The sequence below is a fragment of the Neomonachus schauinslandi genome, chromosome 6 (genome assembly GCF_002201575.2).
Source record: "Neomonachus schauinslandi chromosome 6, ASM220157v2, whole genome shotgun sequence".
NCBI classification, from domain to species: domain Eukaryota; kingdom Metazoa; phylum Chordata; class Mammalia; order Carnivora; family Phocidae; genus Neomonachus; species Neomonachus schauinslandi.
In genome coordinates, this window is record NC_058408.1 from 97,801,158 (window position 1) to 97,816,918 (window position 15,761).

General features: G+C 39.3%; 1 protein-coding gene across 3 annotated transcripts in view; it reads left to right on the forward strand.

The window, feature by feature from the left end:
* Positions 1–15,761, forward strand: part of CCAR1 (cell division cycle and apoptosis regulator 1) — a 62,091-nt gene that overhangs the window by 11,242 nt on the left and 35,088 nt on the right. For all 3 annotated transcript variants that reach the window (XM_021700205.1, XM_044916047.1, XM_044916046.1), the window contains exons 3-8: positions 4,036–4,208; positions 4,850–4,894; positions 7,486–7,518; positions 10,925–11,118; positions 11,994–12,108; positions 12,223–12,415. In XM_021700205.1, coding sequence (XP_021555880.1) covers positions 4,036–4,208; positions 4,850–4,894; positions 7,486–7,518; positions 10,925–11,118; positions 11,994–12,108; positions 12,223–12,415 — 753 coding nt within the window. The remainder of the gene's footprint in view (positions 1–4,035; positions 4,209–4,849; positions 4,895–7,485; positions 7,519–10,924; positions 11,119–11,993; positions 12,109–12,222; positions 12,416–15,761) is intronic.

Consider the following 15,761-nt stretch of genomic DNA (forward strand, 5'->3'; position numbering starts at 1 on the left):
CATGCAAAATTTGGGAAGATGATAATTAGAAAACATATAAATGACAAACTTCTATGACTAAGTGTTGATCCAGTCACTAACCACTAATATATGTGAATGGAATGGCTTTTTTGTTTTTTGTTTTTAGTAAGCTCTACACTCAACATGGGGTTTGAACTCATGTCCCTGAGGTCAAGAGTTGCATGCTCTACTGACTAAGCCAGCCAGGCACCCTGTATTATTATTATTATTTTTTTTTTCAGATTTTATTTCAGAGAGAGAGAGACAGCAGCACAGGGAGGGGCAAGAGAAGGGAGGGAGAGAAAATCTTGAGCAGACTCTGCGCTGAGCAGTGGGCTCAATCCCACAACCTGAGCCGAAGTCAAGAGTCGGACGCTCTGCTGATTGAGCCACCTAGACGTCCCTGCCCCTGTATTTTTAATCATCAAGACATCAGTATGGTCTTTTTTTTTTTTTTTGAGATTTTATTTATTTATTTGACAGAGAGAGCGTGCGAGAGAGGCAACACAACCAGGGGGAGTGGGAGAAGGAGAAGCAGGCTTCCTGCAGAGCAGGGAGCCCGATGCGGGGCTCGATCCCAGGACCCTGGGATCATGACCTGAGCCGAAGGCAGACGCTTAACGACTGAGCCACCCAGGCGCCCATCAGTATGGTCTTAAAGCCTTGTGTCTGTGTATGCTTCCCTGTGTGTGAATGGCTTACATAGATGTAACATTGTATGGTGTCCTAGAAAAAGAATGCTGTCAGCAAATCAACTAATTGGTACTTCCTTTCATTAGGAATATTTTATTCCAAGACAGTAGGCTATTGGTAGTTAATTTTGGGGGATTCAAAAGTTATATATGGATTTTCCAAATGTGCGTGGAGGTCAAGCACCTTTAAGTCCCATATTGTTAGGGGTAACCGTAATTTTTTTGTAGTTTCTAATTCATCACACTGTTAACGGTAGAAGAGAGATGTGTCTGTCATCCTACCTACTTAATGCTAGGCTGCTTTGTGATGCCAGGATTCAGAACACCTAAAAAAGTAATAGGAAAAAATAGACTTTCTGGGATATTGGCTCTGAGCTCTTCTGCTGTCGCAACTTCCAAGGTTCTGAAATTGGTACCAACAGAATGAAACAGAGCAGATCTGAGGTCAGAGCCCTGGCTTGGTGAAGGAGCTGGGTATGATATTTGAATCACGGATGCTACTTTGTCAAATGTGTACAACATGCCAATCCTAGAATTTAAAGCACTAATTTTTCCTATGGTCTTTATCTTGTGTTCAGTGAGTATTTTGCTTCTGTTGTCCTAGAACAGTGGTTCTTAACCTTTTTTGGGTCTGTAATTCTCTTGAAAACTGATTAAAGCTTTGGACTTTCTCGTCTGCAATTTTGCATACAATAAGGTTAATAGGATCCACTGATTAGAACCTGTGTCCTAGAATTCAGTACCTTTTCCTTTATTGTCATTGTAGTTAACCTCATTTTGAACTTATGCTGGTATTGAGATATTCTCCACTTCTATTTAAATTACTTTTTAAATTCATTTAGTTAGTTCTGGTTTCTTCTCTCTTCCCATCTGTGATATCTGACTTTCCTTAAAAACAAGAAAATATTAATGTGGTAAGGACTTAGGCCATTTAGAAATTTTTTGCCCACCTTAGACTCTTCCTTTTCTCCCTCCTTTTTCAATTTTTAAAAATCAGTATTTTTTGCAGGGAGTAATTTGTAATTTATAGGAACTACAAACATACTTTCTGGGATTTTTGTTTGTTTTTGCTTTACTTTCTTGTTGGTTTGTTTTATTTTTAAGTAAAATTAGTCTGAGCTTTTATTTTTTATTTTTTATTTATTTATTTATTTTTAAAGATTTTATTTATTTATTTGAGAGAGAGAGAACACCTGAGAGGGGATAGGGTCAGTGGACGAAGCAGACTCCCTGCCGAGCAGGAAGCCCGATGTGGGACTCGATCCCAGGACTCCAGGATCATGACCTGAGCCGAAGGCAGTCGCTTAACCAACTGAGCCACCCAGGCGCCCTAGTCTGAGCTTTTAAACAACTGATTTGAACCTCACACTTCTGAAGATTTTTCTGGGATAGTCTAGACTAGGTGCTTTGATTAGTTCATTAACGTTCTGTGTTCTGTTCTTGTAAAGCAAAATACTGTTCTTTCTATAAGGTTGTTAACTAATAATTAAAGAGCAGCATTTTTTTCAGGTTATTTTCAGATACAAGCAAGATGCTTTGGAAAAGGGAGTGTTCCATGTGTAAATATTGCTTTTCTGGCAATCTTTTGAGATTCAGAATGCTGAGTTGGCATATTAAGGGTTCTGAGAAATCCTTTTTCTCAGAAATTTAAGTCATTATGGTTAATTTTATCTCATTGCGCCATATAGTAGTGCACTAAAATTAAAAACTTTTTGTGCTTTTAAACAATATGCATAATTCACTGTTTCCTAAACTTCTTTTTTAAAGTAAGCTCTGTGCCCATTGTAGGTCTTAAACTCATGACCCTGATGAGATCAAGAGTTGCATGCTCTACCAGCTGAGCCAGCCAGGTGCCCCTGTTTCCTTAGCTTTTTGAACCTTGGGCCCTTTTTTTTGTTTTCTGACTTTAATGTCCTGGGGAGCTAGTTAGTCATTGTTCCAGGAGATACAATTTTGGGAATGGTAGTGCTGCATTGCAGTTTTTATTTTTATTTTTTAAAAGATTTTATTTATTCATTTGCAAGAGAGACAGAGAGGCAGAGAAAACATAAGTAGGGGGAGGGGCGGAGGGAGAGGGAGAAGCAGGTTCCCTGCTGAGCTGGGAGCCTGACATGGGGCTCCATCCCAGGACCTGGAGATATGACCTGAGCTGAAGGCAGACACTTAACTGACTGAGCCACCCAGGCACCCCATACACTGCAGTTTTTAGTTGATTGCTTTTTGTATTCATTGGAATTGCATGAAAACATCAAGTAAAATCTTTCTCATGTTCTCTTGAGCTCTTAGCCTTGTTTAAGCATACATTCAACATTAAGTACCTAATCTATCGTATTTTGAGTCCTCTCCCAATTTAGTTTAATCAAATTATAATTTTAAGTCACTATGGTTAATTTTATCTCATTGCCCCATATAGTAGTGCACTAAAATTAAAAACTTTTTGTGCTTTTAAACACAAAAGTTGGGGTGCCTGGGTTCAGTTAAGCGTCTGCCTTTGGCTTAAGTCATGATCTCCAGGTCCTGGGATCTAGCCCTGCATCAGGCTTCCTGCTCATTGGGGAGTCTGTTTCTCCCTCTACCCATCCCCCTCCACTTGCTCGTGCTCTCTCACAAGAGTAAATAAAATCTTAAAAAAAAGAAAATAAACACAAAAGTTGCTTTGGTCTGTTTCCTAGTTTTTATTTTTATTTATTTAAGATTTTATTTATTTATTTGACAGAAAGAGAGAGGGGCAGCCAGAGAGGGAACACAAGCAGGGGGAGTGGGAGAGGGAGAAGCAGGCTTCCCGCCGAGCAGGGAGCCCAATGTGGGGCTCGATCCCAGGACCCTGGGAACATGACCTGAGCCGAAGGCAGACGCTTAACGACTGAGCCACCCAGGCGCCCCTGTTTCCTAGTTAATGCAAAGTAGGTATATGAAAAGTTTGTCCAATGGAAAGTTTTAGGGTGGATCACTTCCAGCAGCACTGTCTTCAATATATGATTCTCATCTACTTGGAGATAAAACAGTAAATTCTAGATAAATAAAGTAAGACAGTTTATTTTCTGCTCTTTTTCCTAAAAATACTTCTTGAGAGTACTTTAGCCTCTTGGTCTAGGTAAGGTTGTAGTTTAATTTTATAGACTAATGTTTTCTTATATCTATTACGACATGAAAATTTAGTATAAAGCCACTGGGATCTGGGGAGACACTTGAATCAATTAAATTTAATAAGCATTACTGGAATTTTGCTTTAGGTTTTTACTAAACAATGGCAGAACATAATTCATTAAGCACTTATGGAAAATTCCTAGAAAGGATCCAAATAATGCTTTTTTTTTTCTTTTCCTTTTTAATCTCATTTTAGCTGCATTGGGTGTTCAACAGCCATCACTCCTTGGAGCATCTCCTACCATTTATACCCAGCAAACTGCATTAGCAGCAGCAGGCCTTACCACACAAACCCCAGCCAACTACCAGTTAACTCAGACTGCAGCCTTGCAGCAACAAGCTGCAGCTGCAGCAGCTGCATTGCAACAGGTGAGTCTTTATTGGGTTTCAGTCTGTGACATATTAAACTGTCATATCTGAGTAGCCAGATGATTCTTAAAGAATTAATAATTGTGGGTTTTGTTTTGTTTTGTTTGAGATTTATTTATTTGAGAGAGGGAGTCCATGTGTGTGCATGCACACACATGCACAGGGTGGACGGGCAGAGAGAGAGGGCGAATCCCAAGCAGACCCCACGCTGAGCATGGAGCCTGAGATGGGGTTGGATCCCAGGACCCCGAGATCATGACCTGAGCTGAAACCAAGAGTCAGACACTTATCTGACTGTGCCCCCCAGGCGCCCCAATAATTGTATATTTTTATTATGCTTATTGTTTTTTAAGGTAATAAAAATTGTATATGCCTAAGACATACAGAACACTACATTTGCATGGTCAAAATTCTTAAAATGGGCAGTTCTTTTACCTTAATTATTTGGATAAAATTCAGTTCTTAATGAATCCCAGAGTATAAAGAATCACCAGTTTGCTTATTTTTGGTGAAGTTCAGTTGTTCCATAAAATTTCTTTGTAGTGTGAATTTTGTTTATGTATTTGTATGTATGTATATCGCTTCTTGAGAATGAATAAAACTGACTTCATATTTTTTTTCATAAATCTTTTTTTTTCCAGCAATATTCACAACCTCAACAGGCCTTGTATAGTGTGCAACAACAGGTTAGTTTATATTTTCCATGTTTAAAACTGATAGAAAAAAAAAAATAACTTGACCCAGATTCAGTTTATATAGATTTTATTTCCTGTCAGCTACATTAATATGTGATTTGAATTCTTTGGTGGTGGGCTAAATGAGGTAGGCAAAAAAGGAATGTCTCCAAGGGAGAGGAGGAAGATAGAGGTCCTGAAAATCCAAATCCTCAATTAGCAGCCAGTCTTTGTCACATGTTTTTTTTTTAAAAAAGATTTATTCATTTATTTGAGAGAGAGCATGGGGGGGGGATAGAGTTGGAGGGAGAAGCAGACTCCCCACTGAGCAGGGAGCCCGACACTAGGCCGGATCTCAGGACCCCAGGATTAGGACCAGAGCCGAAGGCAGATGTTTAACTGACTGAGCCACCCAGGCGCCCCTGTCACATTTCTGGGGAGGCATGCAGAGGATAATTTGGAAGGAATCACTGGACTACTGAATCTTTGACCCAGTTCTTCTGTGTGGAACATCTAGCCCTACTGTGCTGTACTAGACCACATGTGAAAATGAAAAGATCCTTTTTCCCATTTGAAGCCTTAACCCTAGATAGACCATTGGCTTTGAGCCTTTATTTTTTATTTTAATTTTTTTCTTTTCGTAGAGCGAGAGCGTGCACGGGGGTGGGAGAAGCAGAGGGCGAGGGAGAAAGAATCTTAAGCAGGCTCCATGTCCAGCATGGAACCCGATGTGGGACTCAGTCTCACAACCTTGAGATCATGACCGGGGCCAAAATCAAGAGTTAGATGCTTAACTGACTGAACCACCCAGGCTGCCCCTACTTGAATTTTTTTAATCTTTTAAGTTTTTTTTAAATGTAAGCTCTATGCCCAGCATGGAGCGTGAACTCATGACTGTTGACATCAAGAGTCGCATGCTCTACCGAATGACCCAGCCAGGCACCCCATGAACCTTTATTTTTTATCTTTATTTTTTTTAAGATTTTATTTATTAGAGCGGTGGGAGGGGCAGAGGGAGAAGGAGAAACAGACTCCCCGCTGAGCAGGGAGCCCAACATGGGGCTCTATCCCAGGACCCCGAGATCATGACCTGAGCCGAAGACAGATGCTCAACCGACTGAGCCACCCAGGTGCCCATTGTTTTATTTTTCTTGAGATTCTACTTATGAGTGGAATTACACAGTATTTGTCTTTCTCAGTCTGACATATTTCTCTTAGCATAGTACCCTCTAGGTCCATCTGTGTTGTCTCAAATGGCACAAGCTCATCCTTTTTATGGTTGTGTAATACTCCGTTGCAGGTGTGTGCCTGTGTATACCCACCAGGTTTTCCTTATCCATTTATCTGTTGATGGACAGTTATGTTGCTTCCATATCTTGGCTGTTGTAAATAATGCTGCGGTAAACATAGGGATACATACATCATTTCAAATTAGCATTTTTTCTTCTTGGGTAAATATCCGATAGTAGAATTATTAGATTATATGGTATTTCTATTTTTTATTTTATGAGGAACCTCCATACTGTTTTCCACGTGGCTGTACCAGTTTATATTCCACCAAAAATACATGAAGGTTTTTTTTCTCCACATCCTCGTCAACACTTGTTTCTTGTGTTTTTGATTTTAGCTGTTTTGACAGGTGTGAGATGATACCTCATTGTGGTTTTGATTTGCATTTCCCTGATGATGACTGATATTGAGCATCTTTTCATGTTTCTCTTCTCAATATGTTTTGTTTTGAACAGTGTTCATTTCCTCTACCCATTCTTTAATTGGATTGTTTGATTCTTGGTGTAAGGTTTTGTGTGTTCTTTATATATTTTGTGTATTAACCCCTTATCGAATATATCATTTAGAGTGCCAATGATTTTTTCTTTCCAATGATATTTCTGTAGCATGGTGACCAACATGTCAATAATAGAAATTTTTCCATCTAAGGACTTAAGGTTTTTGTGTGTGTGTGTGTGTTTTTGTTTTGGGTTTTTTGGGTGTTATTCCTATGAAATAAGATAAAAGACAATTTCTTTATTGGATGTGTTAGGTTTTTTTGTTTTGTTTTGTTTTTAAAGATTTTATGTTTAGGGGCACCTGAGAGGCTCAGTCAGTTAAGCGTCTGCCTTCAGCTCAGGTCATGATCCCAGGGTCCTGGGATCGAGTCCCGCATCGGGCTCTGCAGCGGGGAGCCTGCTTCTCCCTCTCCCTCTGCCTGCGCTCTCCCTGCTTGTGGGCTCTCTCTCTCTCTCACTCTCTGTGTCTCTCAAATGAATAAATCAAATCTTAAAAAAATAAAAGATATTATGTTTAGTAATCTCTATACCCAACGTGGGGCTCAAACTTAGAACACTGAGATCAGTAGTTGCATGCTCTACTGACTGAGCCAGCCAGGTGCCCCATTGAGTAAGTTAGTTATACATCAGGTCTGTAATTAGAAATAGTTGCAGGAAATCTTACTCCTATTGACTTCTGTTATTTTTCACCATATTTCTTAATTAGAGATGAAGTACCCATTTAATAGAAATTTTTCTTTATAAGAGCATCTGTGAAATAATTTTGATTGATCCTTTTCTTTTTTCTTCCCTGTTTTTGTTTTTTTCTATTTTCAGTTACAGCAACCTCAGCAGACCCTTTTAACACAGGTTAGTTTGCCGTTAATTTATTTCTTTTGGATATCTGAATGAAGAATAGACCAAAATTTTATTCCTCTTCTAGTATTTCTTTCAGGGTTTGAAGATGGATATTGGTTGGATTTATATATTATTTTAAGAATATATGAAATAAAGATGGAATGCATGTTGTCATTTTGTCTTTTATGGTTTTTGATTGCAGATCCAGCTGTGATCTAGGTTGAATAAATATGAGGTCTTACTTTAAACTTAATTTTTTTTTAAAGATTTTATTCATTTATTTATTTGATAGGGAGGGAGAGGGGTAGAGGGAGAGAGAGAGAGAAGCAGTCTCTGCTGAGGAGGGAGCCCAATGCGGGGCCTGATCCCAGGACACTGGGATCATGCCCTGAGCCTGAAGGCAGACGCTTAACCAGCTGAGCCGCCCAGGTGTCCCTAGACTTGATTCTTATTTTAAACGTAATTCCTTTTTTTTTTTTTTTTTTAAGATTTTATTTATTTATTTGACAGAGACACAGCAAGAGAGGGAACACAAGCCGGGGGGAGTGGGAGAGGGAGAAGCAGGCTTCCTGCTGAGCAGAGCCTGATGTGGGCCTTGATCCCAGTACCCTGGGATCATGACCTGAGCCAAAGGCAGACGCTTAATGACTGAGCCATCCAGGCGCCCCTAAACTTAATTCTTAATGCATTTTCATTGTAGCTAATATTTTTAGGAATTTTTTTTAACGTGTTATAATTTTTTTTTTTTTACCTGTTATATCATTTTAAGCTTGACCTTAGTAGGGTATTGTATTACATTATCAGTTTAAGTTTTCAGCAGCATTAAAAATTTTTGAACTTCAAGAAATACATATTTATTTGAGAGAGAGAGAGCGTGCATGGTAAAGAATAGAGGGAGAGGGACAAACAGACTCTGCACTTAGTGCAGAGCCTGATGTGGGGCTTGACCCTGAGACCATGACCTGAGCCAAAATCAAGTCGGAGGCTTAACCAACCAGTCACCCAGGCTCCCCCGTTTTTAAACTTAACGATACGTAGTGTTCCTTTAGGTTTGTGGACCACCTATAGTCTTTGTTGCATTTTTTTTTTTTCTTTTTAAAAATTATTTTAAAGTGTTAGAAACCAGGGTACATGGGTGACTCAGTCAAGGTTAACCATCTGACTTCACTCAGGTCATGATCTCTGGGTCCTGAGATCGAGATAAGGCTCCCTGCTGAGCATGGAGTCTGTCCCTCTCCCCCTCCCCACCCACATTCATGCTCTGTCTCAAATAAATTAATAAAATCGTTAAAAATTAATAAAGTGTAAGAAACCATCACTGGTTTTTGAGCTATACAAAAATCACAAAATCATAAACTGTGGGCTGGATTTGGACCAAGGGCCATGGTTCGCTGACTTAAAGTGAGATACTATGAAATGGATAAAAAGGAAGCAGAACCTGTAATAATAACTGGTGACAGTGATTATCCATGGATAGGGAATTGGGTAGTTGACGAACAGGAGTAGGGGAGAAGCTTTGTACTCTGTAATCTTTCATACCATTTTAGTCTTGAATCTGTTGTATTTGTAAAAAAAAACCAAAATGCACTTGAGAAGTCAGCCTCACTTTATTTTCATTAAGGAATCAAAATCAACTGACACTGGTCCTGAATTTTCAATCTTTAATAGTAGAATTTCCATACTAAGAAAAGCTATAAACATTAGTCTTTTCTTGGAATAGCATCCATAAATCATTATTGTCTTAGAATATTAAAGAAATTTCATGAGAAATAATTTTGTGGTCGTAGTCTGAGAAACGTAGGCTGAGAAATAGTCATACTATATATATGACTTGGCCTTTTTTGTTTAAATTACAGAAATTAAGAGACTTGCTTTATTGGGCAAGTATAAAACAAATAGTATTTTTTGTCTTGAAGAGTCAGATGATTGTTCATTTCTAATTATTTTATTTCTGTTTGTATATAGAAGTTTTAATCAGTAATATACTATGCATGTCTGTGTCAGAAAAGATGAATGAAAGTGTTAACATTTTTTTTGTTCAGTGTTATGGAAAGATAATTGATCTGTAATATTGTATTAATACAAGGTATACAACATAGTTTGATTTATCTATGTATTGTGAAATGATGACCATAAGTTTTTTTATTTTTTATTTTTTTAAAGAATTTATTTATTTGACAGAAAGAGACACAGCAAGAGAGGGAACACAAGCAGGGGGAGTGGGAGAGGGAGAAGCAGGCTTCCCACTGAGCAGGGAACCCAATGTGGGGCTCGATCTGAGGACCCTGGGATCATGACCTGAGCCAAAGGCAGACGCTTAACGACTGAGCCACCCAAGCGCCCCATCATAATCAGTTTTTTTTAACATGAATCACCTCACATAGTTAAAAATTTTTTTCTGTTGAGAACTTTTAAGAGCTACTGTCAAATATACAATACTGTGTTATAGTTACCATGCTGTACAGTACATCCATGGAACTTATTTATCTTATAACTAGAAGTTTGTGCTTTTTGACCAGTTTCACCCGTTTCTTCCTCCCTCCATACCCTTGGCAGTCACCAAGGTTCTGTTCTGTTTCTATAAATTTTTTGTTTTTTTAGATTTCACCTGTAAGTGAGATCATACATACTTGTCTTTCGCTGACTTATTTCACTGATATAGGACTTTCCTGAGTATTAGGCCACTATTGTTTTGAATTTCTAAGAGGGGACTGAAATTTGCAGGTTTTTTTTTTTGAGTAATCTCTACTCCCAATGTGGGGCTTGAACCCAGAACCCCAAGATCAAGAGTTGCACACTCCACCAACTGAGCCAGCCAGGCACCCCCTAATATATGCAGTTATTTTTTTAAGGGGGGGTTTGCACAGGAAGAGGGAGAGAATGAGAATCCTAAGCAGGCTCCATGCCTAGCACATGAGTCTGACGGGCTCGATCTCACAACCCTGAGAAATCATGAGTCTGATGCTTAACTGACTGAGCTACCTTGGCACCCCAGTGTGCATTATTTATTTTAGAGAGTGTGTGTGCGTGCTCAAGCGTGAGGAGGGGCAGAGGGAGAGGGAGTAAGAAAATCCCAAATGGACTCCCTGCTGAGTGCAGAGCCCAACACGGGGCTCGATTTCATGACCCTAGATCATGACCTGAGCCAAAATCAAGAGTTTGGACGCTCAGCCTGAGCCACCCAGGCGCACCTGCAGTATTCTTAAAACTCATTTCACTATGGTGAACTTAATGTTGAGGCAGATTAACAAAAAAAAGCTTTTTTTCAGACTTGATTCTCATCTTCAAGGTGTACATGTGTATTTCCTAACTATAAAATAAGTTAGTTTTACATTTTGAGTTAGTTTTGAGTGCTCATTTTTAATTTCTAGAGTATTTCAAAGCATTAGCTTAATTTGATCTTGATTTTGTTTTATAGCCAGCTGTTGCACTGCCTACAAGCCTTAGCCTGTCTACTCCTCAGCCTGCAGCACAGATAACTGTATCGTATCCAACACCAAGGTCCAGTCAGCAACAAACCCAGCCTCAGAAACAGCGTGTTTTTACAGGAGTGGTTACAAAACTACATGATACATTTGGATTTGTGGATGAAGATGTATTCTTTCAGCTTAGGTAACTTAATTAGGTGTTGGCAAATGCCTTCTTGTATTTAGCCTGAAATATATTGGTAAGACCTAATTGTGGCATAGGATTGTGGTTTAGTTATTTTTTGTTTTAGTCACCTGGCTTGTATTATATTTGTATCTAGCCTTTTTTTCTGGAGAATATGAGTGAAGATACCTCTGGTTACTTAATAAAATAGTTACGGTGAATTCTTTATACATGTTTTATAGGAGTGAGTTAATTTTTCCAACTCTTCATGGGCAGACTTACAGTGAGAATAGAGATTGAAATAGTCATATGCCTTTTAAAATTTAATCTTCTGTTTGACATATTTAATGATGCTATGTACTAAAAAAGCATTTTTTAATTGAAAAATTAACGAGTAGGATTGAACGATTAATGACTGACATATTCGGAATAGTATTTTGTTAGTGTGATGGTGGTTGCATGAAAGATTTTCCTTGGATATTTCAACTGTGTTCCTAGTGAACTGCCTTAGAAAGTACTTTATTTGGGAAATTAAACTATCATGAGAGTTTTCTAAAAATGGGTCTCCTGTGTTCCATCTGCATTTCTCTTATCACTCCACAGCCCAAAGGAAATCTTACTTTTGGGTTATAGAAGTTAGTACTGTAGAAGGAGGGACACACTATTGGGAGAATATGAGGTGCAAAGTTATTTCTTCCACTTCATACCCTGTGTTTTTTAGGGAGGGTGAAACATGATCAGTTCTAAAATAAAGTAAGTCTAGGAGGTATATTTACTTTTTAAAAGGGCTTTTTTTAGACTTCCATTTCAGATAGTTTACGTAAGGTAAAATACTACAAGTATACATTTTTTGGGAAGAATCTCTTAATTGAATGTATATTTAACTTATTTTCCAGTGCTGTCAAAGGGAAAACCCCCCAAGTGGGTGACAGAGTATTGGTTGAAGCTACATATAATCCCAATATGCCTTTTAAATGGAATGCTCAAAGAATTCAGACGCTACCAAATCAGGTATATAAAATAACGGAGTTAGGTGTTATAGAAACTTGGTGATTCAGTTTACTAATTTTCAGAGTTTTTTCTTTCTCTTTAAAATTTTTATTTTATTTCTTTATTTTTATTAAGAATCAATCCCAAACTCAACCTTTACTGAAGACTCCTCCTGCTGTACTTCAGCCAATTGCACCACAGACGACGTTTGGTGTTCAGGCTCAGCCCCAACCCCAGTCCCTCCTGCAGGCCCAGATCTCAGCAGCTTCTATTACACCATTGTTGCAGACTCAGCCACAGCCTTTATTACAGCAGCCACAGCAGAAAGGTATTACTTGCAGTGTGTCTTTTCTGTTTCAGACTAACACGTAACTTTTACAACTGTAGTTGTTAAAACAACGAGAATATGCTTTTTTAAAAAAGGCAAGGATTTCCAAAATACTTGAAAGGAGGTTTAAGTATCTTGTGCAGACCACTTCTACTTACGTAGCTGTTTGGAAGTATTTTTATTTTATTGCTCTTATAGAAAGACATGCTCTTTGTAAACTTAAATATCAATATTAATCCCCAGTCCCTTTATTGGTATCTTATCTGTAATGGAAGGAAATGTCATATAATCAACATTTTATTTATTATTATTATTATTTTTTAAAGATTTTATTTATTTATTTGAGAGAGAATGAGAGAGAGCGAGCACATGAGAGGGGGGAGGGTCAGAGGGAGAAGCAGACCCCCTGCTAAGCAAGGAGCCCGATACAGGACTAGATCCCGGGACTCCAGGATCATGACCCGAGCCGAAGGCAGTCACCCAACCAACTGAGCCACCCAGGCGCCCTTATTATTATTTTTTTAAGATTTATTTATTTAGGGGGGAGGGGAGGACAGGGAGAGAGAGAATCTACAAGCAGACTCCACGCTGAGCAGGGAGCCCAACATGGGGCTCAATCCCAGGACCCTGAGATAATGACCTGAGCCAAAATCTAGAGTTGCCCACTTAACCGACTGGGCCATCCAGGTGCCCCTACACATAATATTTTATATATGTGTTGTCTGGTGATAGTACTTTAAATTATCCATTGAATTACAGTGCATGAAATAAATGAACTGTATTTTACATTTTCCTTTGCAAATTAATTATTTGACATTGTGGACACTTTTTATTGAAGTATTAACAAGATAGCCTTGGCTTAACAGAAGCCTACTTTTTTTTTTTTTAAAGATTTTATTTATTTTGAGAGAGTGAGAGAGCGAGCATGAGGGGAGTAGGGAGAGGAAGAAGCAGACTTCCCGCCGAGCAGGGAGCCAGGTGCGGGGCTCGAACCCAGGACCCTGGGATCACGACCTGAGCTGAAGGCAGGCAGTCAGCCAACTGACCCACCAGGCACCCCAACAAAAGCCTAATTAATTGGCTTGTTGTTGTTTTTGGTAGGGGGGTTTTTTTTTTTTTTTTTAATATATATATATTTGAGAGAGAGAGAGAGAGCACAGGAGGAGGGGAAAGAGCAGAGGGGGAGGGAGAGGAGAGAAAGAAACTCAAGCAGATTCCGCCAAGCGTGTAGCCCCGTGTGAGGCTCCATCCCATGACCATGAGATCATGACGTGAGCCAAAATCAAGAGTCAGATGCTTCGTCAGCTGAGCCATGCAGGCACCCGTAATTAGTATTTTTTTTTTTTTTTTAAGATTTTATTTATTTGACAGAGACAGACACAGCGAGAGAGGGAGCACAAGCAGGGGGGTGGGAGAGGGAAAAGCAGGCTTCCCGCCGAGCAGGGAGCCCGATGCAGGGCTCAATCCCAGGACCCTGGGATCGTGACCTGAGCCGAAGGCAGACGCTTAACTAACTGAGCCACCCAGGCACCTGACTTATTTTTTCCCAACATTATGTTCTAAAAGTTTCTCATACTATTTTTTTCTTTTAAAGATTTTATTTATTTGACAGAGAGACACAGGGAGAGAGGCAACACAAGCAGGGGGAGTGGGATCATGACTTGAGCTGAAGGCAGATGCTTAACGTCTGAGCCACCCAGGCACCCCTCTCATACTAGTTTTTCCATCTGGCTGATTCTTCATTTTCATTATTAGATAATATCACATATACGAATATTGTACAGTTTATCTGTTCTCCAGTAAACGTTAGGATTATTTCTAGTTTTTGGTTTCAGAGAATGCTGTTAAAAATGTCCTCTCATATGTGTCCAGGAGCATGTGCCCAGGTTTCTCTAGGACATACATACACCTTCAGGTGGAATTGCAAGGTCTGAGGGTTTGTGTAACTTAAACTTACTAGATAATGCCAGGGTGTTTTCAGTCTACTTGGTTCTTCCAAATATCTGCCTGGTAGTCCTGTGATTTCTTTTCTGTTTTTATTTATTTATTTATTTTCTAAAGATTTTAATTATTTATTTTCTAAAGATTTTAATTATTCATTTGTTAGAGCACAAGCAGGGGAAGCAGCAGGCAGAGGGAGAAGCAGTCTCCAGCTGAGCAAGGAGCCCTACATGGGGCTCGATCCCAGGACCCTGGGATCATGACCTGAGCCGAAGGCAGACCCTTAACTGACTCAGCCACCCAGGCATCCCTCTGTTTGTTTTTAAAGATTTTATTTAGGGGTGCCTGGGTGGCTCAGTTGATTAAGCATCTGCCTTTGGCTTAGGTCGTGATCTCAGAGTCCTGGGATCAAGCCCCACATCGGGCTCTTTGCTTAACTTCTCCCTCTCTGCCTGCTACTCCCATGCTCGTGCACTCTCTCTCTGTCAAATAAATAATAAAAACTTAAAAAAAAAAAAAAACTTAAAAAATTTCCATTGGCAGCTATGGATTCCTTTTCATAAGAGTTAGCTGTTTCTTTCCTCCCCACAATTTTTATCATGAAAATTTTCAAGCATACAAAAATGTTGAAAGAACAGTAAAGTGATCAGTTATATACTTACAACCTTGTAAAATTGTTAACATTTTATTATGTGTTTTGCCTGCTTACTTGTGTATAAATACATACAGTTTTTGCTTATTCCTTTGAAGTAGTTAGCAGACACTGGGATGTTTCACCCCTATGTACTGAAGCATGTCCTTTCTAAAAGAGACCATTTTTCTTTTCTTTCCTTTTCTTTTTTTTTTTTAAGATTTCATTTATTTAGGGTGCCTGGGTGGCTCAGATGGTTGGGCGTCTGCCTTCGGCTCAGGGCATGATCCCAGGGTCTTGGGATCGAGTCCCACGTTGGTTCCCTGCTCAGCAGGGAGCCTGCTTCTCCCTCTGCCTCTGCCTCTTATGAATAAATAAATAAAATCTTTAAAAAAAAATTTGACAAAGAGAGACAGACAGTGAGAGAGGGGGACACAAGCAAGGGGAGTGGGAGAGGGAGAAGCAGACTTCCTGTGGAGCAGGGAGCCTGATATAGGGCTCCATCCCAGGACCCTGGGATCATGACCTGAGCTGAAGGCAGATGCTCAATGACTGAGCCACTTAGGTGCCCCGAGACCATTTTTCTATATAACTACAATCTATTATCACATCTAAGAAAAAGCATTTAAGTATTCTCAGTATATTCAAATCTCCCCATTTGTCTCCCAGAGGTCTTTGAAGGTTGTGTTTTGTTTCCTAAACAAAAAGTCAGTCAGCTTTTATCCGTTGTGTTTGGTTATGTTATTTTAGTTTTTTTATTCTAGAATAGTTACC